Source organism: Simochromis diagramma, unplaced genomic scaffold (assembly GCF_900408965.1).
Source record: "Simochromis diagramma unplaced genomic scaffold, fSimDia1.1 OVJJ01000241.1, whole genome shotgun sequence".
In the NCBI taxonomy this organism is placed as follows: Eukaryota; Metazoa; Chordata; class Actinopteri; order Cichliformes; family Cichlidae; genus Simochromis; species Simochromis diagramma.
In genome coordinates this window covers 41,043-68,588 of record NW_024386851.1, presented here as the reverse complement: position 1 = coordinate 68,588, position 27,546 = coordinate 41,043, and the positions used below count along the sequence as shown (strand labels likewise).

Genomic DNA, 27,546 nt, shown 5'->3' with positions numbered 1-27,546 from the left:
TCAAACTGTGGTACACATACCACAAGTGGTACTTGGGCTCTCTCTGGTGGTACGCGAGAAATCTCCATTTTTTTTCTTAAGATTAAATAATATACCATTGTGGAGGTATGCAAAGACGACACGAGCGTTCCCGAGGCTCTTCTGGGAGCCGGAGTCAACCAGAAAACGTCTCCCCGAGCATGAGTCCTCTATGAAGTGCAGCCTTTCCTTATTGCCAGCGGTCACGGCCGCTACAGAGCACAGGCGGGCTCATTTCCCTGGGCCTTAAAATTGCAAAGGCGGCACAGCGCTGGCAAGCTTATGGTAAAAACACAACCCTTTTCGATGACACCGCAATCCCAGCCACTATTGATGAGTTGGAGGCCCCTGGGAGAATCGGTGGGGGCGCGGGAGAGTCGGAATTATCGTCTCGATGTCAAAGCTCCTGGTAGCCAGGAGAATGCGATCCACTTCTTCTGCAAGTGACTGGGAATCCTTCACACCCAGCAGGGGGGAGTTGTCAAGGCCAGCTCAAGGAAGACGTGAGTGAAGAGGAATCCGCCGTCATCCGTTCCTAGCAAGGACAGCGTGCTCTCCATGAGTTCGAGAGCGGTACCATCACCCAGGCCAGAGAGAGAGAGGAGTTTCTCAGCCCGCTCTGCATCGGAGGGGGAGTAGCGCCGCAGCAGCAGTACCTTCAGAGCGGTGCATTTCCCTTTGATAGGGGGGGATCTCGGAGGAGGGTCATCACATGGTGGGTGGACAGTAGATCCAGCAAGTATTTTGTGTTGTCGGCCGAAATGCCATGAAGAGCAAACTGAGTTTAGACGTGCACAAACCATGAAGGAGGGTCATGAAGCCAAAACTCTGGCAGCTTAACTCACACAGAAAAATTAAAACATACAGCTCTGCTATCACTTCTGACATAAATGAAGACAGAAAACTAAACAACAGTGGCGTTTGTAGGGTTACTGAAGTTGGGCTAGCTACACAGCTATGGTTAGCATAATATAAACACAGTGAAGCTGGAGGATGAACTTTTTTCACTCGATGAGGGTTCCCGATGGTTAGGAACAAATGTAACTGCATGGCAGGATGCTGTTAACGGACCAGACTTCATTGAGGAGAACAACTGCAATATAAGGTTAGAATAGAATAGAATAGAATTCAACTTTATTGTCATTGCACATGCACAGGTACAGGGCAACAAAATGCAGTTTGCATCCATCCAGAAGCACTTTAGTGATATAGATATATTACAATATATATATTAGCAATAATATGGATATGTGAGTATATTACAGAAATGGGTCTATTATGGTATGTTATACTGTACACGGTATGAAGTATGTTGTGAATATTCTATAACTATAAGTATGTACAGGCTGTAGTGAGTACAAGCTATGTACAGGCTATGAACAGGATATAAATATGAAAAACTATACAGAATATGAAATAAATAACTGTACAGAAATAATGGGAACTATGCATTTTTATAATATATTACTTATTATAATATAGTGCTGCATGGGCTGGGCTGTAGTTACATTATAAGGTTTAAAAAACTGAGCTTTAAAATGAATTGTGATGATAAAAACCGAAAGAGGCCGACAGTGATCACTGACTTTTTTTTAGGGGCTTGTTTAGATTAAATGGAACAAAATAAAAAGCGTTAATGTTACGGCCGAGAGGGCCAGGCGGTGTGTGTGGACTCAAACGCAGACACAGAGGTAGGCAAAACAGTGCTTTATTTACAGTGCCTAGTTTAATTACAATGCAGGAACTATAAAGGCTACGAACTGTGAACTATGAAACATGAAACTCAGACAGTGTGCTATGACTAGATGCAAGAGTTTAAGTACAGATCCTGGGGAGGGGAAAAGGGGCGGCGGCCTGGGTGGAGTTACACAGAGTCACTATAATGAGAAGAGACAGCCAGTCAGTGGCAGTCTAGTGAATCACAGACATTTGATTAAACTATGATGGTTATGGCTTATGCATTGCAGGGGCAGGCGTCGCGCAAGGAGGGTGTCTAGGGGGTCTGGGTGAGGAGTGGTGGGGAGAGAGTCCGGAATATACTTGGAGCAACGGCCCTGGCAGGGAGGCAGATGAAGAGCCACGATGAAGGGAGTGCAACCTGATAGCAGAAACCCAGTGTCCAGACAGAGATGCATCTCTCCTGTTTGTAAAGCGTGACAGGCAGGTACTAAGACAGAGAGAAAACACTGAGTAGAAATGCAGATGTTAGGGAAACTCTCAAGAGCTTGGCGGCCTAGAACTAACGTGGGTTAGCTGAGGATCTGGCAGAGGTCTGTTGTAAGTGCTGGTCTTAAATGCTGGTGACTTGATTGCAGTCAGGTTTGAAGGCTGATGGGAGTCTCCGCCTGAAGGTGGAGCCCAGCAGAGTGGAAAAACCCCGCACTCACCCGGACCATGACAGTTAAAACGTAAGATAAGATAAGATACCTTTATTAGTCCCACAAGGAGAAATTTCATGTTAAGGCTGCCGACCTATTGCACGCAATGGCAGCGCCATCTTACCCTCCGACCATACATACATTACCCAAAAACATCACATGGGGAAGACAGGTCAGAGAGGTATAACATGGAAAATGCACCACATGAGGAAAGATAAGGAGAAAAAAATAACTCCCCCCAGACTGAGCTCCAACAGGGAGATCAGTTTGAGAACAGAAAAAAACAACTCTGCACATGAAAAAACTCTTAATACACCAAAGAAACACATGACAAGCAACAGGGGAGGGTAAAGGGTGAGAGACAGCCAGTGTAGACAGTGCATCCGGGCCTGCAGCATAAGCGCTGGTCTCCTTGATCCACCGTCAGCATCGGAAGGGAATAAGCGTCAAAGGCGTTTGGAGGGGGGATGAGTGTACATCTGCATGTGTATATATGTCTGTGTCTGTATGTGTGTGCGTGTCCAGAGTTCAGCTGAGACAGTGTCCTTCGCCCTGCCAGGCTAAGTAAACAGTCTTCCAGCCAACACAGGTGGCCTTGCATGGAATGGGAAGAACAGTCTAAACACAGTCGTTATCAGGGTGTTGTTGTTCAGCTCCAGCCTTGAGACCGCAGCTGGCGCCGAAGTGGTAGCCGCATGAACTGATGGTGGTTTTTACTTTAGTGCAAACAACTCATATGAATTTCAAAGCAGTTCTAACAGTCCAACACTGGTCTCTCAATGTCCCGTTGGAGAGCTGCGAGCTTCTCCATGATGTTATCAACCTTACGCTCCGTGATGTTGTCATTCTTGTGCTCAAAGAGCCAATTCTGAGAACTCACGACCGCAGTGAGCTTCTCCAAGATGTGATCCAGTCTGCACTCAGAGGTCTTATTCTGAGTATTCACGGCAGCCGTAAGCTTCTCCGAGATCTTATCCGTGCTGCACTCAATGAGCCCATTTTGAGAACTCACGCCTCATCCCATCGTTTCAATCCCAGCGGGCAGCCTTGAGGGGGTTTGAACAGCCGGTTTCGCTTTCTTAATTCTTCGATAAGTCAGGGCCAAGCCAGCTCCGATCAGCAAGGACCCTGTTATCGTGGTTCTGAATAGGTAGATATCTTCAGCACTCAGGCTCACCCGAGCTCAGACTTCTCGTTGAGAAAAGGGTGTCAATTGCATTCAGAGACCAGATTGATCAAATCCATAATTCCTCTTTTAGGTTTTAGAGAACAGACATGTTAAAAACACAACAGCCTCAAAAAATGCAGAATAGTTTGGATCCAGAAGCAGGGTTCATACGTCATCACTTAAAGATTGGATATCCCACCTGCTGTGAATGTTTTAATGCAGTACAGTTGTTGTTATTATCATTTGTCACATCCTGTTTGTGACAGCTAAAATAAATAACATTCATATAAGAAATAAAATTGTCTCGTGTAAACTGTGTGGTGTTACAGTGGCTTTTCCACATTTTGTCACATTACAGCCACAAACATGAATCAATTTTATTGGAATTCCACGTGAAAGACCAACACAAAGTGGTGTACACGTGAGAAGTGGAACGAAAATCATACATGATTCCAAACATCTTTTACAAATAAATAACTGCAAAGTGGGGTGTGCGTAATAATTGTTCAGAGTTTAATGTTCTCTGTTCCTCGATTGTGTTTTGCTTAGTATTTTTGGTTCTATGGTAATGTTTTCAGGTTACATCCTCCCAGTCTCGTCTAATTAGAATCAACTCTTCCTCCTGTCTGCCATTTCCTTGTTTCCTTGTGTGTGTATATTAGTGTGTGTTTGCCTCTTTGCTCTTTGTTGGAGCATCTGCGTCTCACTGGTGTTTCATCCGCATCTCGTTTCCTGCTGACCATCCCCTGTGTTGTCTCAGTCTCCTCACGTTTCAGGTTTGTCTTACTTTTGTGGTGATGTCAATATTAAACTCTAAATAATGATTTCCAGGATTCTTATTGGAAACCAGTGTGCTATCTGTAGTCAATATGAGTCAGTAGAATTAAGTCACTTTGAATACATGAAGTAAAGCAAAGTTTATGTTAAAGAATAAGTGCGAAGGGGAATTGATAAGAACTTAGAGATTATGATTTTATTACTGAGAATATTGAGCGACACCGCCGTTATTCATGCAAAGTCATTGCATGCTGTTTAATGAATGTTTCAGCATGTTGTAGCTTGTTATATAAAGCAATCTGAGTTCTCAGGTGGAGTAGAAAAGCACAATATAAGAATGAGTCAAATGATCAGTGTTGAGGTAGGTATCTTAAAGTATTCTTGTTAGGTTTTGTATTGTTCATTGTCATTTATGCTTAGAAATATTTACTCATATATGCTTAGAAGTATATAATCATTTGTAGATTGAAAGAATGTCTCATCCTAGGAGGTCTGTAACAACTCTGTGTAGCATGAAGGGGGGGGTGCGTTCACTCCTCTACAGAGTGTTCTGGCATAGATCACACACCTCCTAGGAGAGGTCGTATCTTCTCTTGCTGATATATGGTTTAGCAAACACACGTATATTTCTTTAAATATAAGAGCCTTTTGTTCAGATGGAGCCCTAGACTCCTGGCACCAGCTTTGGGGAGTCTTCACAGGGTCACATCTTGACCACACATACACACACACAAAGCCAAGGTACTCTTTGTGTGTATGTAGACGTCATATGTTAATGAACCTATGCATATTCATGTAACCTCAATAAAAGAGCAGTGTTACGGGAGAACGGACGAGAGAAACTGGGGTCAAGCGAAGGAACGGCGTTTGTCCGGTTCTCTCCCGTGCACGAGAAACATGAAGAACTTTGCCTACTCGTGTCTTGCTTGCTGTGTAATTATATTGTCTTCAACGTTCCAGCGAATAGGTTCAAGCTACAAACCTATCAATTCTATTATGCAGAGTACTTTTTTAAAGTAATGCAGTACATTATTTTGGTGTTTTTCTGTAAAATCACCTGAAACACACCATCTCATAACTATCATTTAACAATAAGAACTTATAGGCTACAGTCCCTCACGCCAATATAAATCCCTATCCTAATGAGGACACACATACACTGGCTTGCAAAAGTATTCGGCCCCCTTGAACTTTCCCACATTTTGTCACATTACAGCCACAAACATGGATCAATTTTATTGGAATTGCAAGACAAAGTTATCAGACTAGTATTGAACAGCAAAAAAGAAAAAACATCTACAAACCTGAGAAAACTGGACTTAAAGTTTCTATTTGAAGTATTTTTATAAGTTATGCAGACAATTGTGACTCACTGATTTTGGTGATTTACTTGTGTTTTTTTCTCTTTCTTTAAGGAATGTTTTCATAATGAGCAATATTCAGGAACTGGTTCACATGTATTTGAGCTGCTCTGAAGCAGAGGTCAAAGGTCAAAATTTGATTGACTGAGATACAGATAGATTTCCAACTTCTTCTTTTTTTTAGCAACAACAACATTTTCACTCTATCACTCTGTGTGTGTGTGTGTGTGTGTGTGTGTGTGTGTGTGTGTGTGTGTGTGTGTGTGTGTGTGTGTCCTCAGTGAACTGTATCAGTCTCTGCAGTATCTTCCAGCTGCAGCAGTCACTTCAGTTTCTGTTCAGTCTGACTGAGGGAGGTTTTTGTACGACTGTTTTTCACTGTGTGAACACAGCTTGACTGTTCAGCCAGTGATAACTCTGACAGTAATAAACTGCTGCATCTTCAGCCTGGAGTCCACTGATGGTCAGAGTGAAGTCAGAGTTTGATCCACTGCCTGTAAAACGAGCTGGAATCCCTGAATATCGAGTGCTAGCAAGGTAAATGAGCATTTTCGGAACTCCTCCATCTTTCTGTTGGTACCAGGCTAAATGGTTGTTGCCATGAACATTCTGACTGGTCGTACACTTGATGCTCACAGATCCTCCCACAGCAGAGCTCACTGCTCCAGGCTGAGTCACTGTGATCTGTCCTCTGGACTCTGAGGACACAGAGACAAAAACATAAAGCAGCTTCATGGTTTTGTGGGCTTCATTTCAGAGGGACAGATGTTGATAGAGGAGAGGAGTTTGATTCTCTGGACTTTACCTGTGAAGCAGCAGCAGAGGAGAGTCCAGATGAGGACGCAGATCAAAGTCATGTTTTTGATGAGGAGGATTTCTGTGGCTTCTGTTGTGATGAAGGACAGCTGTCAGTCATCCAGTGTTCAACTCTCAGGACTATAAACTCTCCCAGAGCACTGGAGCATGGTGCTGCTGATGCAAAGTGCCTCTCTATGGAAATCATGGAAATGCCCTTGTCCATTATAAAAGGTTTACTCTGTGTTCAAGAATCAGTGATTTGCTATTTCTGTCTGCTGTAATTACATCTTTTTTCCTCTTTCTCTTTTTAATTAATCCATTGAGTTATTCATAAAATCAGCAATTTGTGTTTTGTTGATTATTTTTAAAAGCATTTTTTTAAAGTTTTACATTGTGCATCTTATGCTGAGCAAGCTTTGGTTGTGAGGATTGGGCAGGCTATTCTGTGACGTACTTAAAATCTGGTAATACAGATGGTAAATATTTGCACGAAGAAAAGTCATCATTTCTTCATCTTGCTCTGTACTACACTATAAAGATTACAGCATAAAAACATAAGCAGCACATCGTCAGAACTTATATTGAATCTTTGCACCAGACCATGTGTGTTACTCATGGCCATTGATCAGTGGCTGTTGATTAATGGTCATGACAATTTGCATATTAATGATCAAGGAATTGACCTCCCAGCTCATTGTTCCCCAGCTAGTTTCTAGGAGGGAGGCGGCTGTGCCTCCAGTGGTCCTGCTTGGGCTCTTGTGCTCTGGGGGGAATCTAGATGTCTGGGTCCTGGATGTCCTCCATGCTTGCTCCATGACCTGGGGGACAGTGCTATGGCTCCCCACAATTACTATTAGATAGTTACATGGAGAAACCTTTTGAAAACAAGCGCACTCACGCACACAGGTGTGCACAGACACTCACTATCTTCCTTGGATGCTGCCTCTAAGCATATCGTCTGCTGTCGGTCTTTTGTGCTGCTCAGTAGCATTCAGTCTTTATTATTTACTCTTACTTATGCTTATCTAGGTTGTTGCTGTGGTCTCCCTACTGTGTTGTTCTCTTTTTGCTTGTTTTCTTCTTTTTCTTCCAGCAGGTGATCTCATGGGTTTTCATTGTCTTTTCTCACTGTCCCTCTTCCCCTCTGTTTTTCTTTCCCTCTCCTTTTCTTAAACTTCTCTTATCTGTCTTTGTCTTTACGATCCCCCGGTTATATCTGTTCCAATTGTAATCATTTAAAAAAATAAAAATAAAAAAATAATGAAGATCAATCAAGTGTACCAGTGTGGCAAAGCCATAATGATACACTTGAGAAAATAAATCTGTTGAGAATTTTTCTTGGCCTTCAGACAATAATTCTGATTGCTTCAGTGCCGAACGGGACAGGACAAAAGAATGTGATCGTCCAAAAGCTCATGGATTGAACTGTATTTAAACTAACATTGTATGATGTTATTTGAAGAAGTCGTATCAGCTGAGTCATGGCTGCTGTGCAAACAGTGAATGATTTAGTTGAGTTTGTTTCAGAGTCAGAGAGCCGTGTCTCTCTACAGTCAGAGGTTTTTGTACGGCGCCTCAATGAGTTTGTATCACTGTGGTACACGTTCGGTGGAGGAACCAGACTGGATGTTGGAAGTAAGTTTATTCTGGTTTACTATCAAATACTGTCTTTTTATTAACCCTTTAAGACCTACCATAGAACCAAGTCCGCCAGAGCTTATATTATATTTTTACATGTTGTGGAGCCATTTTTGGGAGCATTTCAAGTTGATATACATCACTACAACTGTTACAGCCCAAATCTTTTTTTTTTTTTTTTCTTTTTTTTTTTTTTGTGTCCCGTTTGGATCTATAGCCATCAGAATTGTTGTCTTAAGGCCAAGAAAGATGCCAAGCGGATTTATTTTACCAAGTGGATCGTCATGGCCTTGCCATATTGGTCCATTTGATTGACCTTCATTATAATTATGAATTTATTTTATTTTCAGTTGCTACAAACGGGACAGACATGACTGGAGGATAGGACAGGGAGAAAGAATGAAAGAAAGAGAGGGAGAGAAAGAAAACCAAATGGGAGAAGAGACGGTGAGAAGGGGGGGAAGAAAGAAAAAAAAACAAAACAAAACACCTGGATCACCTGTATGGAGAAAACAAACAGAAGAGAAAGCAAACAACAAAGAGCAACATAATAAATAAAAAAAAACGGCACCATCACAATAAACTAGATAGCAGTAGATATCAGTAGATACTAAATAATAAACGATATTGTGCAGCACGCAAGATAGACAGCGCATAATGTGCTTTGAGGCAGCAGCCAAGAAAGCTGTAGTCCGCGTCTGTGAATACCCGTGTGTACACCTGTGTGCATACCTGTGTGGATCAGCATGCTTGCATTCCAAAGGTTTCTCCATGTAACGATCTGCTAGGGAGTGTGGGGAGCCACAGCCCCGTCCTCCAGGGCATGAAGCAGGTATGGAGGAGATCAAAACTCCAGACATCCAGAGGCCCCCAGAACACAAGAGACCAAGGAAGACCAACAGAGGGGCAGCCGCGCCACTGTCCCAGTAAGAGCTGAGGAGAGTCCCAGATGAGGGCTCACTCAGCAGCCGCGGAGCAGAAGCCAGGGGGAGTTGCAGTGACGCGCCCGTGAGCTCCGCCGGCAGCCAGCTGTGCCTGAGTGACCGAGCCCCAGGCCGAGAGGCCGGGGGCACCCCACCTCCGAAGTGGCCCGAGCGAGCCCCAGGCTCCAGGCCCCGATAAGCGGCCGCCAAGGAGTGAGCCGGTGTGTACCTGGACGCCCACCCCCAGACACAAAGAACCACCAACGCACCGACACCTGAGGGAGTCCGCCACTGGCAGGGGAAGTGGTGGTAGGGGGAGATAGACCTCCAAACCTTGGAGGGCCTGAGATGTCCCCAGAGAGGTGGCGTCTGATACCCAACCTGACATATAGACACAGACATACAGGCACACACAGACACAAACATCCATTCCCACCCTCATGCTCTCATATGCACTTACTCCACACTCAACCAACGTGGAGACAGACATAAAGAGACGCTGTACACACGGTCACACTCCCCAAGCGTACTCTACGAACCGGGTCTAGGTACCCTTGCCCCTGGAGGGGGGAACTGCACCCAGACCCAGGTGGTGTTACCCTTTTCCCTGCGGTGGGGAGAGGCAGACCGCCCCGACTCTGCAGCAGCAGGGAGGCCCCACACTCCAGACCGCAGTCGGACGGCCAACTCCTCCTCCTAGCCCCCCCGCTCCAGCAGGCCGCAGAGAACGGGGGTGAGAGAAGACTCCAAACCTCCCTCCACCCGCTCATTGTAGTGTTGATGCATGTGTGTTCTAAGGTGTAATTAAAACCCAGGAGGGCATGGAGCTACCTGCCAGAGAGCAGCAGGTAAGCGCATAGTCCCTCCTGCTAGCCCTCAATGTCTACGTGTATTCAAAATTGAGAGGTGGGCAACGACGCCAGGGGTGGGGTGTACACCTGATGGTAATTCTGACTCCGTGTATCGTGCCCACCCCCAAGATCCTATATGTATGCGTAATGAGAGTGTGAGTAATGTTAATGTCTAAGTTGTGGGATAAAATTGAGGCAGAGGCAGCCAGAAGGGGACAGGGGAGGGGGGGGGGGGGGGGGGGGGTAGCCTCCTCTGCACCCTGGTGACATACCCCTACTCCAAGGCCCTACATGTGTGGGTGGTTGTGGTGGAGCGGGAAGAGGGAGGCAGCTGGAGATGGGGAGGGAAGGAAGGGAGGGGCAGGTGAGGGGCAGCCCAAATCTTAATAATATGTATGCATTAAGTCCATAGTAACTACATAAATTGCAAAAAAGTGCAATAAAGTACATAAAAATTGAAAATCGTTTTTGTTTTTTTTAACATATATTTCTAGTTAGAGAAATTTAAGAGGCTTATCCCTCAAAACTGTAAGTACAAAAAAGTTGCACAAAATAGTTTCCCACCACAGGAAATTTATTTTGAGTTTCTTCATAGTTTTATTTTTGAAATACACCAATTTTTATATACTGCAGGAAAAACGAAAATACATATTACAATGCAAATTTGCAAAAAAAACAGCATATGCATCAAAATAAACTAATTCCAGCAGTGCAATATGAGTCCTAAGCATCCCAGAAACGACACAGAAAGTCATAAAGTCAAACATAACTTTTAAAAACACCAGTATAGGCTCATGAGGCCCTGATAGTAAAAAACTACATTTCCGCAAAATGACGTCACGTCCGGTTCCGGGCAGGACATGGCGGACATGCGATAGTTCGTGCTGATGGACGTAGGAAGTGTTACAAACAGCTGATCGGATCGGCAAAGCGTGTTTCTGGAATATTATGTTTTTATTGCTGCAAGTGCTTTTTATGCAGTTTTTGCAAAGATATATGTGGAAGGAAACTGTAACCTAGGACAAGCTGATGGCATAAGATGTAAGTACAACTCCTCCGGTTTCATATGCAAAAAAAATTATTGCGCTAGCTTACGTGGTTGCAGTGCCACCGGGATTTAAAAATAGTTACGCAAAACCGAGCGTTCCCGCTCCGACCGGCTTTAAAGGGTTAAAGTGCATTTAACAATTTCTCTTCTGATTTTAAGAGAAAAGCACGTAGCTTTACAATAAGTTTGATGCTGGAATTATTTATCTTCCTCTTGTGTCGTGGAGGATAATTCAGATCTGCTCTGTCAAAATATTATGTCTACATTTCAGTAAAATTAAACTGAAAAAAAAATCTAACAATAATATAAAGAAGAAGAACTTTCAAGTATTGTTTGAAATTACTTTGAGTTTATGTGAATTTTAAAAATTGTTTTAGATATACATGAAGTGGATTTTGTGTCGCTGAATTAATTAATTTATTCTATTTATTTGTTTCCAGTTAATATTAATGTAAGTCATGTACAATATTGATGATTTTAAACTTGTTTTGTAAATGAAAGAAAAGAGAAAGGAGAGAAATGAAAATGGATAAGGGATACCATGTATAAGAAGCCTCAGTAACATGGCCTGTAAACTGGAGATGCAGATCGAAGTAAAGAAGAATCTCAGTTCAAAGCATTCTCTTCTTCTCATTCTGTTCACTGTCTGTCAAACTGGATAAGCTAAATCACGCCCACATCTAGTGAGGACAGAACAGTAAAAAGGCATACAATTCAGCAGATTTCACCATTCAAGGCGGCTACTGTATTCACAATGTCTGAGCCATCAGCTAACCAAGCCCAGCAGGTAGAGACACTTGGATCTCTGGAGACAAGATCATACTGTTCCAGCTCAAAACTTTCCAACAGGTCAACAGCAAGCGTTGCAGCGCTCAGGGCACAGTGCCAAAGCAGAGGCTGCACAAGCGCAGTTGGCTTATGCGGAACAAGAAGCGGAAGCTATGAAACAGCAAGCTCAAATCCAAGCACAGCTGCATATTCTACAGCTGAAGAAAATGGCTGCTGCTGCATCAGCTGAAGCACAGGTCTTAGAGGCAGCTGTTCAGCTTGAGGAACAAAATTCCCAGAAAAGCGGGCAACTCCCAGTCACCCCTGCAGACTGTAAGCAAAGAGTTCAAGATTACACTGACAGTCAGTCATATGTGCAAAATATTCAAGAAAATACTCCTGCTGAAGATAACACACAGTCATCACCATACCTTAAAAAAGGATATCCAAGCTCATCTGTGGCTCTACCCAAAGCACCCTTGTGGAAAGAGGAGGACCTCACACATCAGGAGCTGAGACAGCAACATCCACCCAGTGATCACCACGATCATGGGACATACACAAGTCCAGCACATCAGTTTGAACCACTCACGCCAATACCACCTACCCACAATAACTCATCTGCTATAACAGATGTGGCAAAATATTTAATGAGACGAGAGCTTGTGTCAACTACTATACAGAAATTTGATGACGAACCCCAAGACTACCGTACATGGAAATCCTCCTTCTTAAATGTAATCAAGGACTTGTCTTTGTCACCTAGAGAGAAACTTGACCTCTTTATAAAATGGTTAGGACCACAGTCGTCTGAGCAAGCAAGGAGAGTCAGCACTGCGCAAATTTATAATGTTGCTGCAAGCCTTGAAATGGTTTGGCAGCGCTTGGAGGAGTCATATGGAGCTCCAGAGGTGATTGAACATGCCCTCTTTAAGAAAATAGAAGACTTTGCAAAAATATCTGCCAAAGACAATAGCAGGCTGAGGGAACTTGGTGACCTCTCACTTGAACTGGAACTTGCCAAAGCAGAAGGGCACTCACCTGGGCTCGCTTTCCTCGACACAGCACGTGGTGTCAATCCTATTGTAGAGAAACTACCACACACATTGCAAGAGAAGTGGATTTCATGTGCATCCAAGTTCAAAACAAACCACAACGTTGCCTTCCCACCTTTCTCTGTCTTTTCCCAGTTTGTACGAGAACAAGCGAGAATCAGGAATGATCCCAGCTTCTTTTTTCTCTCAACAGGTGTAGGGAAAGCTGAACGACCTATAAGGTACAACAGAACACAGATATCAGTAAGAAAGACAGATGTGTCATGTGAACTGGGGGTAAGTGAATTGGATAAGTGGGATGACCCAGACAAGCAGTGTCCTCTCCATAGGAAACCACACCCTCTTAGGAAATGTCGCAGTTTTCGTAGTAAGTCTCTTGAAGAAAGAAAAGCTTACCTAAAGGAGAAGAACATATGCTTTAGATGTTGTGGATCCACCAAGCATCTAGCAAAGAACTGCACAGCCAAAATTACTTGTAAGGAATGTGAAAGCGACAAGCACATCTCGGCTTTGCATCCAGGCCCACCCCCTCACAACTTCAGAATGCCACTAGAGACAGGAAAGCATGGCGGGGAGCCTCAAGCCATGCCAGTGTCAACCTCAGCTAAAGCCATGTGCACTGAAGTCTGTGGAAATTGGCATAGCCCTAGGTCTTGTGCCAAAATCTGTCTAGCTCTGGTTTATCCTTCTGGCAAGAGAGAGAAAGCAATCAAACTATATGCAGTCTTAGATGATCAGAGCAACCGCTCTCTCGCACGATCCATGTTTTTTGACATCTTCGAGGTGGACGGGAACACAGAGACATACACACTCAAGACGTGCTCAGGCATAATGGAAATGAGTGGAAAGTGAGCCAAACACTTCATCATAGAGTCGATTGATGGCAACACCAAGGTACCTCTACCTCCATTGCTGGAATGTGATATGATTCCAGAAGACTGGTCTGAGATACCCTCTCCTGAAGTTGCACAACATTTTCCTCACTTGAAGGACATTGCACACAAAATCCCTCCCATCAATTCAGACGCACAAATCCTTCTGCTCCTAGGAAGGGATGTGTTGAATTTGCATAAAGTGAGAGAACAACACAATGGACCAGCAGATGCTCCATTTGCTCAACGGCTCGACCTTGGCTGGGTAGTCATAGGAGATGTCTGTTTGGGGCGCACACATAAGCCGAGCTCTGCTGTGAGAACCTATAAAACTAACGTGCTGCTCAATGGGAGACCATCATATCTCAGCCCGTGCTTCAACAGTATGAATGCAAAGGAAAAGCTGTTAGCAGTCCAGCAGAGATGCACTACTCAAAGCCACATGGATACTTATCACGGGGTCAAAACAGACAACCTCGGTGATACAGTGTTCATCAAGAGCGAAGACGATGAGAGACCCGGACCTTCACTGGAAGATGAACGTTTCCTCAAGATCATGCAAAGCGAGATGTACCAAGACAACTCTAATAGTTGGGTCGAGCCTCTGCCCTTTGTAACACATAGGCAGCGACTGCCAAACAACCGCCAGCAGGCTCTCAAACGACTACATACTCTCAAGCGGAGTCTCGACAGGAAGGCAGACATGAGAAATCACTTTGTTAAGTTCATGCAGAAGATGTTTGACAGTCAGCAAGCAGAGTTAGCACCTGCTTTGAAGCCTGAGGAAGAGTGCTGGTATCTTCCATTGTTTGGAGTATACCATCCGCAAAAGCCTGGACAAATACGGGTAGTTTTTGACTCGAGCGCCAAACACGAGGGGGTGTCATTGAATGATGTCCTTTTAAGTGGTCCAGACTTGAACAACACTTTGGTTGGAGTGCTACTGCGGTTTCGAAAAGAGCTTATAGCAATAACTGCAGATGTGGAACAGATGTTCTACTGCTTTACTGTAAGGGAAGATCACCGGAACTACCTACGTTTTCTCTGGTACCGAGACAATGACCTCACAAAAGATGTGACAGAGTTCTGCATGACAGTGCATGTATTTGGCAATAGCCCCTCACCAGCTGTGGTGATCTATGGGCTGAGAAAAGCAGCTCAAGCAGGAGAGGCAAAGCACGGCAAAGATGCAAGGAGTTTGTTACCACAAACTTTTATGTCGACGATGGTCTGACTTCACTCCCTACAGAAACAGAAGCCATCAGTCTTCTTCAAGGAACACAGAAGATGTTAGCTGAGTCCAATTTACGGCTACACAAAATTGCCTCAAACAGTAGCAAGGTAATGGATGCATTTCCAGCTGATGATCTGGCCAAGGACCTGAAAAACCTAGACCTAGGGACAGATCCTCTTCCTGTTCAGCGTAGCCTTGGACTGAGCTGGAGTCTTGAATCAGATTCTTTCACCTTCCAAGTTTCCAAGGAAGAAAGACCCTTCACTAAGCGAGGCATACACTCTACAGTCAACAGCTCGTATGACCTGTTAGGTTTTATTGCTCCCATCACTGTCCAAGGCAAAGCCCTCATCAGAGAACTTACCACAGAACCATGTGAATGGGATGATCCTCTTCCACCTGCCAAAGAAAGACAATGGAATGCATGGAAAGACTCCCTGTCAGAGGTAGAGCTTCTGCACATACCCAGGCCTTATATTCCGTCTTCTCTGTCCTCCATGCAGCACCAAGAGCTTTGTGTCTTCTCAGATGCCTCGTCAATGGCTATTGCAGCAGTTGCCTACATACGAGCTATTGATAAACAAGGACAGTGCTTCATTGGGTTTGTCATGGGTAAATCCAAGCTAGCACCCAAGCCTGCACATACCATCCCCCGATTGGAGCTGTGTGCTGCAGTTCTTGCTGTAGAGGTGGCAGAGCTTATTTGTCAGGAGATGGACCTTGAGTTGCATGCCGTAAGGTATTACACAGACAGCAAGATTGTGCTAGGCTACATCTATAATGCTTCGCGAAGGTTTTACATCTATGTGTCCAACAGAGTCTCCAGAATTAGGAAGTCCACTACATGCACGCAGTGGAATTATGTTGCAACAGAGAACAACCTAGCTGACATCGCAACAAGGCCGATTGCAGCAAGTCTCCTGCACAAAACAAGCTGGTTCACTGGTCCTCAGTTCCTAAAGCAGGCCCAACAACAGGTATCCCCATCAGTGACATTAAGTAAGTTTGACCTTGTTGAACCACAGCACGATGCAGAGATTTGCCCAGAAGTCAGCACCCTGACAACTAAGGCTACTGATAGACCTCTCAGTCCACAGAGATTTGAACGGTTCTCCTCATGGAAAACTCTGATAAATGGAATGGCGAAGCTCATCAGCGTGGCAAGCTACAGGTCCAGGCTTTCAAAACAAGTCCCTCAAAATCCACAAACACAGGCAAAATTTAGAGTGATCTGGAGTGTTCAACAGTTAGTATTCACGGAAGAAGTGAGACAATTGGAGAGAGGGAAACAAATTTCCGAAGCAAGTCCTCTGTGGAGGTTGAACCCCTTTATCGATCAGGATGGAGTGCTTAGAGTAGGTGGACGGCTCTCTTCAGCTGACCTTCCATATGATGAAAAACACCCAGTCATACTCCCAAAGAGACACCATGTGACAACTTTGTTAGTGAGACATCATCACCAGGAAGTTGCCCACCAAGGTCGCCACTTAACTGAGGGGGCACTTCGCTCAGCCGGTTTGTGGATAATTGGCGCAAGAAAGTTGGTTTCTAGCTTGATCTATGGATGTATCATATGCCGCAAACTCAGAGGAAAGCCTCAAGAGCAAAAGATGTCTGACTTGCCTGAGGATAGGCTTTCCATAGAACCCCCGTTCACCAGAGTTGGTCTAGATGTCTTTGGACCATGGAGTGTAGTGTCACGACGAACAAGAGGAGGCACAGCAGAAAACAAGCGATGGGCAGTGTTGTTTACGTGGCTAGGAACACGAGCAGTGCATATAGAGGTGATTGAATCCATGTCCACCTCAAGTTTTATTAACGCCTTAAGAAGGTTTTTTGCCATACGAGGACCTTCCAAGGTTCTCAGGTCTGACCGTGGAACCAACTTCATCGGTGCCTGTAGAGAGTTAAGGATCTTTACAGATGACTCAGAGGTCCGAAATTACCTTAGTAATGAAGGCTGCTCGTGGACCTTTAATGCACCACACTCATCCCATATGGGAGGCTCATGGGAAAGAATGATTGGTGTTGCTCGTCGGATCTTAGATGCCATGCTGCTGCAGTCTGGGCCTACCCGTCTTTCTCGTGAAGTCCTTGTCACCTTGATGGCAGAAGTGATGGCAATTATGAATGCTCGTCCATTGGTTCCGGTGAGTACAGATCCAGAGTCACCGACAGTCTTGACACCAGCAATGCTTCTTACTCAGAAGGCAAACATTGTGTCTGCTCCCGAAGGGGTGTTTGACTTGAAAGACCTATACAGGAAACAGTGGCGACATGTCCAATGTCTAGCCGACATCTTTTGGAAACGATGGCGACAAGAATCTTTGACAACACTGCAGTCCAGAAAGAAGTGGATCAATGACAAAAGGGACATGCAAGTCGGAGACATTGTCTTACTGAAGGATGACCAAACCAAGCGAAATGAATGGCCTATTGGTCTCATTGCTAAGAACATCCCTAGTCAAGATAATAAAATCAGAAAGGTGGAGGTTAGGGTTGTGAAACAAGGTGCTCCAAGGATTTACCTTCGTCCAGTTTCTCAGCTCATCCTTCTGTTCCCCAAGGAAACTATAAAGAAAGACTGAAGTATACAGGAAACTAAACAGTAAAGTAAAAGAAGTAGTGGTATAAAATAATTTATACCAGGCGGGGAGTGTGTTGGTATAACTTTAATGTGGTAATATGCTTTTGTTTGTATGATTTGGCACCCTCTTGTGGCCACAGTTGGTACTTGGGAAGTTGTTATGCCCAGCTAGTTTGCTACAAGTGTTCAGTGGAGGTGAAACCTTTGCCCACGCATGCCTGTAAGTTTTCATTACATACTATAACCTTAACTATCTGATTTGTGATGCATGTGTAATGTGCATATACTGAGTTACTATTTCATCTCTGTGGTCATTACTCATTTGTAAAGCTGTGTGCTAGCGACTGTATATTAGCATGTGTTTGCTAACTTGCTATGATCAATAATGCTAGTTAACTGAAGGTGATGTTTATGTTTAATTTAGGCAACCTTAAGATTTATGTTTTTTGCTGGTTGCCATGAAAACTAAGTTTCAATTAGTACATTATGTATGTTCAGTGAATGAGAAGGTAATTATCTGTTTTGTGTTTATTTAGTTTTACAAAAGAAAAGAGAAAGGAGAGAAATGAAAATGGATAAGGGATACCATGTATAAGAAGCCTCAGTAACATGGCCTGTAAACTGGAGATGCAGATCGAAGTAAAGAAGAATCTCAGTTCAAAGCATTCTCTTCTTCTCATTCTGTTCACTGTCTGTCAAACTGGATAAGCTAAATCACGCCCACATCTAGTGAGGACAGAACAATATGTTTACACTTAAATTCACAGGTGTGTTGTTTTTATTTTGAGCCTCACTGATCAGGAACACTTTCAGATTTTTGGATTCAGATTATTTTATCTTGATATAGATTCAGTGGATTTGTTCCACTTCTAAGGTCAAAGGTCATGAACAAGACTTATCCTGGTATCTGTTAATGGCCCACGTTTGTTCTTTAGTTAAATATATATTTGAAAGTTGAAAACAACATGCATGCGATAGCAGTGGGACACAAATTTGTGATGAATCACTTTATTTTGTGTGTGTGTGTGTGTGTGTGTCCTCAGTGAACTGTATCAGTCTCTGCAGTATCTTCCAGCTGCAGCAGTCACTTCAGTTTCTATTCAGTCTGACTGAGGGAAGTTTTTGTACGACTGTTTTTCACTGTGTGAACACCCGCTGACTGAAAGGATAGTGAAAACTCTTACAGTAATAAACTGCTGCATCTTCAGCCTGGACTCCACTGATGGTCAGAGTGAAGTCAGAGTTTGATCCACTGCCTGTAAAACGAGCTGGAATCCCTGAATATCGAGTGCTAGCAAAGTAAACGAGCAGCTTAGGAACTCCTCCATCTTTCTGTTGGTACCAGGCTAAAAGATGGTTGTTGTTCCAAAAACCAACATTCTGACTGGTCCTACAGTTGATCCTCACAGTTCCTCCCACAGGAGAGGTCACTGCTCCAGGCTGAGTCACTGTGATCTGTCCTCTGGACTCTGAGGATACAGAGACAAAAACATAAAGCAGCTTCATGGTTTTGTGGGCTTCATTTCAGAGGGACAGATGTTGATAGAGGAGAGGAGTTTGATTCTCTGGACTTTACCTGTGAAGCAGCAGCAGAGGAGAGTCCAGATGAGGACGCAGATCAAAGTCATGTTTTTGATGAGGAGGATTTCTGTGGCTTCTGTTGTGATGAAGGACAGCTGTCAGTCATCCAGTGTTCAACTCTCAGGACTATAAACTCTCCCAGAGCACTGGAGCATGGTGCTGCTGATGCAAAGTGCCTCTCTATGGAAATGATCTTACTGACTTCAACAGGATTACATCACAAGCAGTCATCACAATGTGAATTCACAGGTGTCATTTCGATCAGTCAACATGGTTTGAGAGTCATTTGTAAAATCATCTAAATGATATGATTCATATTTATTCAGAAAAGTATATTTTAACATCCCCTGGTCTAGTTTTGTTTTGGTTGCTGTGGCTCTAAGTCAGCACAGACTTGGATCAGTCAAATAATGCTGTTTAGTAATGGATCAATCAAATTAACATTTTACTGAAATTCAAAGTAAGTTCTCTAAATTTGGTCCTGTATTGGAGCAGATAACATGTGGATGTCTTTGCCACAAGGATACTCCTTTTTTTACTTATTTTTTTCAGAGGCTCAAAAATAACTGAGCAATTGAGGACGAATGAGGACAGAATTCATAGTTCAAGGAAAAAAATTCTACCACAGCTTAATTTTGAGTACTTTACATGTCATATTCATTAGTCTAAAATACTCTCTAAGGGGGAAATGGACTGGTTTTTCTATAGTGCTTTTCTGCTCATTCACCCATAAAGAAATACAAGAACAATTTGTATGCTTTTCCTACTGGAATGCTTTCTATACAACATTCAAACACATTTAGACTGAGATGGATGCATTGGATGGATGCTTCTGAGCTACAATAGCCCCAGGTGGCTGTATCATAGTCTAAGTCTACTACCAAGAGATCAAGAGTCATCTTCATGAAAGGAAACTCTTACCAGTTACAAACTGCTGGTTACACTCAAGAACTGGAAGACTGGATTAGACTTTGCCAGAAAAACACAGAAAAATCAGGAACAGTTCCAAGATGAAGTTTTATCAGCATAATTGGAAAAGAAAATGATGAAGAAGGAAAACTGATCTGAAGCATATCACATCATCTGTCAAAGATGTTGGAGCCAATGTTACTCATTGGAGTAGTTGGAAAGTCATTGGACAGCACTTCACAGTGCAAATAGATAATGACCCAAAGAACACTGACAACCCAAGACTTTCTCAGGTGAAGAAATGGTCAAGTCACCTTTTTTTTGGTCTCCTATTATTAAATAGCCACAAGGCTCAAAATGTGGGTTTAGTGTCAGGGATACAGTTAATTTAAGATTTAAGCTAGGTGTTAGAGTTCAGGATTCATTTTTAAGGTTAGGGTAAGAGGCTGGGGAAAGCATTAAGTCAATTAGATGTCCTCACTAAGGTATAAAAAGCATTTATTTGTGTGTGTGTGTGTGTGTGTGTGTGTGTGTCCTCAGTGAACTGTATCAGTCTCTGCAGTATCTTCCAGCTGCAGCAGTCACTTCAGTTTCTGTTCAGTCTGACTGAGGGAGGTTTTTGTACGACTGTTTTTCACTGTGTGAACACCCACTGACTGTTAGGATAGTGAAGACTCTGACAGTAATAAACTGCTGCATCTTCAGCCTGGACTCCACTGATGGTCAGAGTGAAGTCAGAGTTTGATCCACTGCCTGTAAAACGAGCTGGAATCCCTGATTCTCGAGTACTAGCATAGTAAATGAGACGTTTGGGAGATTCCCCATCTTTCTGTTGGTACCAGGCTAAATAGTTGTTGTTATAAACATCCTGACTGGTCGTACACTTGATGCTCACAGTTGCTCCCACAGCAGAGCTCACTGCTCCAGGCTGAGTCACTGTGATCTGTCCTCTGGACTCTGAGGACACAGAGACAAAAACATAAAGCAGCTTCATGGTTTTGTGGGCTTCATTTCAGAGGGACAGATGTTGATAGAGGAGAGGAGTTTGATTCTCTGGACTTTACCTGTGAAGCAGCAGCAGAGGAGAGTCCAGATGAGGACGCAGATCAAAGTCATGTTTTTGATGAGGAGGATTTCTGTGGCTTCTGTTGTGATGAAGGACAGCTGTCAGTCATCCAGTGTTCAACTCTCAGGACTATAAACTCTCCCAGAGCACTGGAGCATGGTGCTGCTGATGCAAAGTGCCTCTCTATGGAAATCATCTGACTGACTTGGATCAGTCTGACGATGCTGTTTATCAGGAATGATTCAATCCATCGTAGTATTGAGCAGATATATCAGTTTGTTCTTCAGAATATTCTTATTCCAAAATATTTTCTATTATTTAAATGTTTTGTTTTATGGTTCATTGATGGATTCACATGTTTATCATAATATTTAGTAAGAATATATCTGGATTAATTAAAAATATGAATTAACGAGGTCACAGGTTCATGCTGTAGAGTAGCTGAGCTTAGTCTCAGAGAGTGAGGAGCTCAGACATGTGGAGGTACAGTCACTGCTCTTTGCTTCAAAGGACTTCTTATAAAACACAAACAGACACAATCAGTATCTTTTAAACGAGGCTGTTATCTCTGACAGCACTACCTATAACACCTCTTTCTGTAGCTATATGATCACAACCATGTGACATGTAACAGCGGGGCAGATCAAGCATCGTTGTTCACTGCTGTTGATGTTTTTTTAATCACAAATTACAAACAATTACACAACTGAATTCCAGCTTTATTCAAATGAATAAAACTAAGTAATAAAACCCATCACGATAGAATCTCTGTTATCATCACGGACACTTTAAGTTCAAGAACATGTACCTGGATAAAAGCTGCTGTTGGAGGTAAAATCCACAGACTGAACTTGGGACCTTCACATTTCTAATTCTTCCAGAATTTAATGAGCAGAAACAAACAACTGATTGTTTAGAATTTATGATTGTTCAGCACTTTTCTGCACCTTACTGAGTGCTTACATTTGAGTCTTTCATGCTACTCTGTATACAAATCTGTACATCTGTGTCCATAACAGAGAGAGCCAAAATGGGTGTATTTGATTTGCCTTCTGTGGCGGAGGTGTGGTCCTTGGCTCATCTGCAGGGGAGTGGTACAGTGAGCTCAAGGGGGCGGTACCGGGAGGCAGGTGAGCCACAGGTGGTGGCGACTGACTGATGACGCTGTCTCTTTCTGTTCATCTATATAGTGAAGACAGAGTCGAGCGGGGACGGGGAGAGCTGGACTGGAACAGACTGTGTTCCTTGAGTTCATAACTGTCAGTAAAACGCAATAATAGTGAGCACAATCATCGTGTGTGTTGTGTACTTTTACACCTTTCTAACAATCCTATTTATGTGAAGTTGGGATAAGGTTCCAAGAAACCTAAAACCTCTGTGAAGCGTGAGTGAGGTCAAAGGTCATGAAGCTCAAGTGTCAGCATTGTAAGTTAGCTTTTTAGGAGTTTCACCATTTTTCTGTTGGTAACAGAACACGTCATTACCTTCATCTACCCCATGATTGGTTGTAAATCTGAGGGTGATGGAGACCAATTAACTTCTTTTGATGAAATAATACACACTATGTTTGTTGACTCCAGAAACACCAACAGTGACATCTGGAGGAGGTTCCCCACATGTTTTGTTTTTTGGGGGTTTTTTTGTAATGTGCGTTACACGTGAGGTATGCCACTATACTGTGGAGAACAACAGTCACTTATGGGGAAAAAAACGCTCGTCCCAAACGAGTTTAAAGGTATTTGAGTCTCAAAAAGTGGTTTTAGTGTCAGGGTTACAGTTAGGTTATAGTTAGGCATTCACTTTTGATGGTTAAGGTTATAGTAAGCAGTTAGGAAAAGCATCATGTCAATTAGATATCCTCACTAAGATATGAAACCCAGTGTATTTCTTTGAGTGTGTGTACTCAGTCAACTGTATCAGTCTCTGCACTTGAGAGAGGTTTTTGTATGATGGCTTTTCACTGTGTGAACACATGCTGGCTGTTAATGTAGTGTTCACTCAGACAGTAATAAACTGCTGCATCTTCAGCCTGGACTCCACTGATGGTCAGAGTGAAGTCAGAGTTTGATCCACTGCCTGTAAAACGAGCTGGAATCCCTGAATATCGAGTGCTAGCATAGTAAATGAGCAGTTTAGGAACTCCTCCATCTTTCTGTTGGTACCAGGATAAAAGATGGTTGTTGTTCCAAACATGAACATTCTGACTGGTCCTACACTTGATGTTCACAGTTCCTCCCACAGCAGAGCTCACTGCTCCAGGCTGAGTCACTGTGATCTGTCCTCTGGACTCTGAGGATACAGAGACAAAAACATAAAGCAGCTTCATGGTTTTGTGGGCTTCATTTCAGAGGGACAGATGTTGATAGAGGAGAGGAGTTTGATTCTCTGGACTTTACCTGTGAAGCAGCAGCAGAGGAGAGTCCAGATGAGGACGCAGATCAAAGTCATGTTTTTGATGAGGAGGATTTCTGTGGCTTCTGTTGTGATGAAGGACAGCTGTCAGTCATCCAGTGTTCAACTCTCAGGACTATAAACTCTCCCAGAGCACTGGAGCATGGTGCTGCTGATGCAAAGTGCCTCTCTATGGAAATCATCTGACTGAATACAACAGCTACTTGGCTCAAATAGTTGATGCTGTTTATCAGTTAATCAGTTTTTCACAATGTCCACTGTAATTTATTTCAAAAGAACGATTTTTTTTTGGAAAGGAGATTTCCTCACCCCAATCCAAGTGTTGGCCTATCAGGACTGTGCAGGGTGCCAGTTTAGCTCAGTGGGTCATGGGAGGGGGCAGCAGCCTGGATTTGAGTCTAACCTGTGGCCCTTTACTGTGTGTCTTTCCCACTTTACTGTCTGTCTTCACTTTTTTATTATCCAATGATAGAAAAATGCCAAAAATGCCCCAAAAAAAACATGCTAACTATAAGACAGTGTTGCCTGAAGATAAAACTCACACACATTTGTCCTTGTAAGACACAATCTGATTTTGTTCACATAAAAAAAAGAAAAGAAATACTGTACTTATCTACTCACAAACACATGAACAGAGTTTCTGAGAATCTTCACCCTGAAAGAAGTTAGAAAATGACCTGTCAACAAATTAAAGTGCTGTTCACATGTAAAAAAATAGGCCAGAATGAATAGAAAAGTCAATGTTTTTCAAACTACACCTGTGCATGTAAACATGGCCTCAAAAGTGAAAAAAGGGAACAATTTGTAAAAGTTATTTTAGAGTTTTTAAAAACTCACTCAGTACAAAAAACCTTGCAGTGATTCACATTGATGCACGATGCTGACCACAGGTTGGAAAAGTTAAACATGACCACAGCGCAGATATCACTTGTTAAAATGTTTTGTAGAATAACAGGACAACCTGTGAGACTGGAAAGACTCGACTTTCATGTCCTGAACATGTTATTTTCTGTTTTGTGATGTAGTGTGTAATGCTCAGCAGTATTATCATTTTAACTGGTTCTGTGCATGATCTAAAGCAGTCTTTCTCAAACTGTGGTTCACATACCACAAGTGGTACTTGGGCTCTCTCTGGTGGTACGTGAGAAATCTCCATTTTTTTTTTTTTTAAAGATTAAATAATATACCATTGTGGAGGTATGCAAAGACGACACGAGCGTTCCCGAGGCTCTTCTGGGAGCCGGAGTCAACCAGAAAATGTCTCCCCGAGCATGAGTCCTCCATGAAGTGCAGCCTTTCCTTATCACCAGCAGTCACGGCCGCTACAGAGCACAGGCGGGCTCATTTCCCTGGGCCTTAAAACTGCAAAGGCGGCACAGCGCTGTCACGCTGATGGTAAAAACACAACCCTTTTCCATGACCCCGCAATCCCAGCCACTATCGATGAGTTGGAGGCCCCTGGGAGAATCAGTGGGGGCGCGGGAGAGTCGGAATTATCGTCTGGATGCCAAAGCTCCTGGTAGCCAGGCGAATGCGATCCACTTCTGTCTGCAAGTGACTGGGAATCCTTCGCACCCAGCAGCGGGGAGTTGTCAAGGCCAGCTCAAGGAAGACGTGAGTGAAGAGGAATCCGCCGTCATCCATTCCTAGCAAGGACAGCGTGCTCTCCATGAGCTCGAGAGCGGTACCATCACCCAGGCCAGAGAGAGAGAGGAGTTTCTCAGCCCGCTCTGCATCGGAGGGGGAGTAGCGCCGCAGCAGCAGCGCCTTCAGAGCGGTGCATTTCCCTTTGATAGGTGGGGATCTCGGAGGAGGGTCATCACAACACAGTAGGCAAAACTGACGTGAATACAGTGCTTTATTTACAGTGCCTAGTTTAATTACAATGCAGGAACTATAAAGGCTACGAACTGTGAACTATGAAACATGAAACTCAGACAGTGTGCTATGACTAGATGCAAGAGTTTAAGTACAGATCCTGGGGAGGGGAAAAGGGGCAGTGGCCTGGGTGGAGTTACACAGAGTCACTATAATGAGAAGAGACAGCCAGTCAGTGGCAGTCTAGTGAATCACAGACATTTGATTAAACTATGATGGTTATGGCTTATGCATTGCAGGGGCAGGCGTCATGCAAGGAGGGTGTCTAGGGTCTAGGGAGTCCGGGTGAGGAGTGGTGGGGAGAGAGTCCGGAATATACTTGGAGCAACGGCCCTGGCAGGGAGGCAGATGAAGGACCACGATGAAGGGAGTGCAACCTGATAGCAGAAACCCAGTGTCCAGACAGAGATGCATCTCTCCTGTTTGTAAAGCGTGACAGCCAGGCAGGTACTAAGACAGGGAGAAAAACACTGAGTAGAAATGCAGATGTTAGGGAAACTCTCAAGAGCTTGGCAGCCTAGAACTAACGTGGGTTAGCTGAAGATCTGGCAGAGGTCTGTTGTGAGTGCTGGTCTTAAATGCTGGTGACTTGATTGCAGTCAGGTTTGAAGGCTGATGGGAGTCTCCGCCTGAAGGTGGAGCCCAGCAGAGTGGAAAAACCCCGCACTCACCCGGACCATGACAGTTAAAACGTAAGATAAGATAAGATAAGATAAGATAAGATAAGATACCTTTATTAGTCCCACAAGGAGAAATTTCATGTTAAGGCTGCCGACCTATTGCACACAATGGCAGCGCCATCTTACCCTCCGACCATACATACATTACCCAAAAACATCACATGGGGAAGACAGGTCAGAGAGGTATAACATGGAAAATGCACCACATGAGGAAAGATAAGGAGAAAAAAAATAACTCCCCCAGACTGAGCTCCAACAGGGAGATCAGTTTGAGAACAGAAAAAAAACACCTCTGCACATGAAAAAACTCTTAATACACCAAAGAAACACATGACAAGCAACAGGGGAGGGTAAAGGGTGAGAGACAGCCAGTGTAGACAGTGCATCCGGGCCTGCAGCATAAGCGCTGGTCTCCTTGATCCACCGTCAGCATCGGAAGGGAATAAACGTCAAAGGCGTTTGGGGGGGGAGGGGGGATGAGTGCACATCTGCATGTGTATATATGTCTGTGTCTGTATGTGTGTGCGTGTCCAGAGTTCAGCTGAGACAGTGTCCTTCGCCCTGCCAGGCTAAGTAAACAGTCTTCCAGCCAACCCAGGTGGCCTTGCATGGAATGGGAAGAACAGTCTAAACACAGTCGTTATCAGGGTGTTGTTGTTCAGCTCCAGGCTTGAGACCGCAGCTGGTGCCAAAGGGGTAGCCGCATGAAGTGATGGTGGTTTTTACTTTAGTGCGAACAACTCATATGAATTTCAAAGCTGTTCTAACAGTCCAACACTGGTCTCTCAATCTCCCGTTGGAGAGCTGCGAGCTTCTCCATGATGTTATCAAACTTACTCTCTGTGATGTTGTCATTCTTGTGCTCAAAGAGCAGATTCTGAGAACTCACGACCGCAGTGAGCTTCTCCAAGATGTGATCCAGTTTGTGCACAGAGGTCTTATTCTGAGTATTCACGGCAGTCGTAAGCTTCTCCTAGATCTTATCCATGCTGCACTCAATGAGCCCATTTTGAGAACTCACGCCTCGTCCCATCGTTTCAATCCCAGCGGGCAGCCTTGAGGGGGTTTGAACAGCCGGTTCCAAACATTTTTTACAAATCATTAACTGCAAAGTGGGGTGTGCATAATTATTCAGCCCCCTTTGGTCTGAATGCAGTCAGTTGCCCATAGACGTTGCCTGATGAGTGCTAAGGACTAAATAGAGTGCACCTGTGTGTAATCTAATGTCAGTACAAATACAGCTGCTCTGTGACGGCCTCAGAGGTTGTCTAAGAGAATATTGGGAGCAACAACACCATGAAGTCCAAAGAACACACCAGACAGGTCAGGGATAAAGTTACTGAGAAATTTAAAGCAGGCTTAGGCTACAAAAAGATTTCCCAAGCCTTGAACATCCCACGGAGCACTGTTCAAGCCATCATTCAGAAATGGAAGGAGTATGGCACAACTGTAAACCTACCAAGACAAGGCCATCCACCTAAACTCACAGGCCGAACAAGGAGAGCGCTGATCAGAAATGCAGCCACGAGGCCCATGGTGACTCT

At 43.8% G+C, this 27,546-nt stretch overlaps 3 gene segments (V, D, J or C); all 3 read right to left on the bottom strand.

Annotated features, from left to right (window-relative positions):
- Positions 1 to 6,014: 6,014 nt before the first annotated feature.
- On the bottom strand, positions 6,015 to 6,559 carry LOC120732064. The segment is given in 2 exon segments: positions 6,015 to 6,400; positions 6,508 to 6,559. Coding segments are annotated over 2 exon segments (375 nt in total).
- A 14,053-nt stretch (positions 6,560 to 20,612) lies between these two features.
- Positions 20,613 to 21,082, bottom strand: LOC120732063 (the record flags this gene model as incomplete). The annotated part of the segment is given in 2 exon segments: positions 20,613 to 20,923; positions 21,031 to 21,082. Coding segments are annotated over 2 exon segments (363 nt in total), but the record flags the coding sequence as incomplete, so codon positions are not given.
- Positions 21,083 to 22,786: 1,704 nt separating this feature from the next.
- On the bottom strand, positions 22,787 to 23,480 carry LOC120732059. The segment is given in 2 exon segments: positions 22,787 to 23,321; positions 23,429 to 23,480. Coding segments are annotated over 2 exon segments (384 nt in total).
- Between the last annotated feature and the right edge of the window lie 4,066 nt (positions 23,481 to 27,546).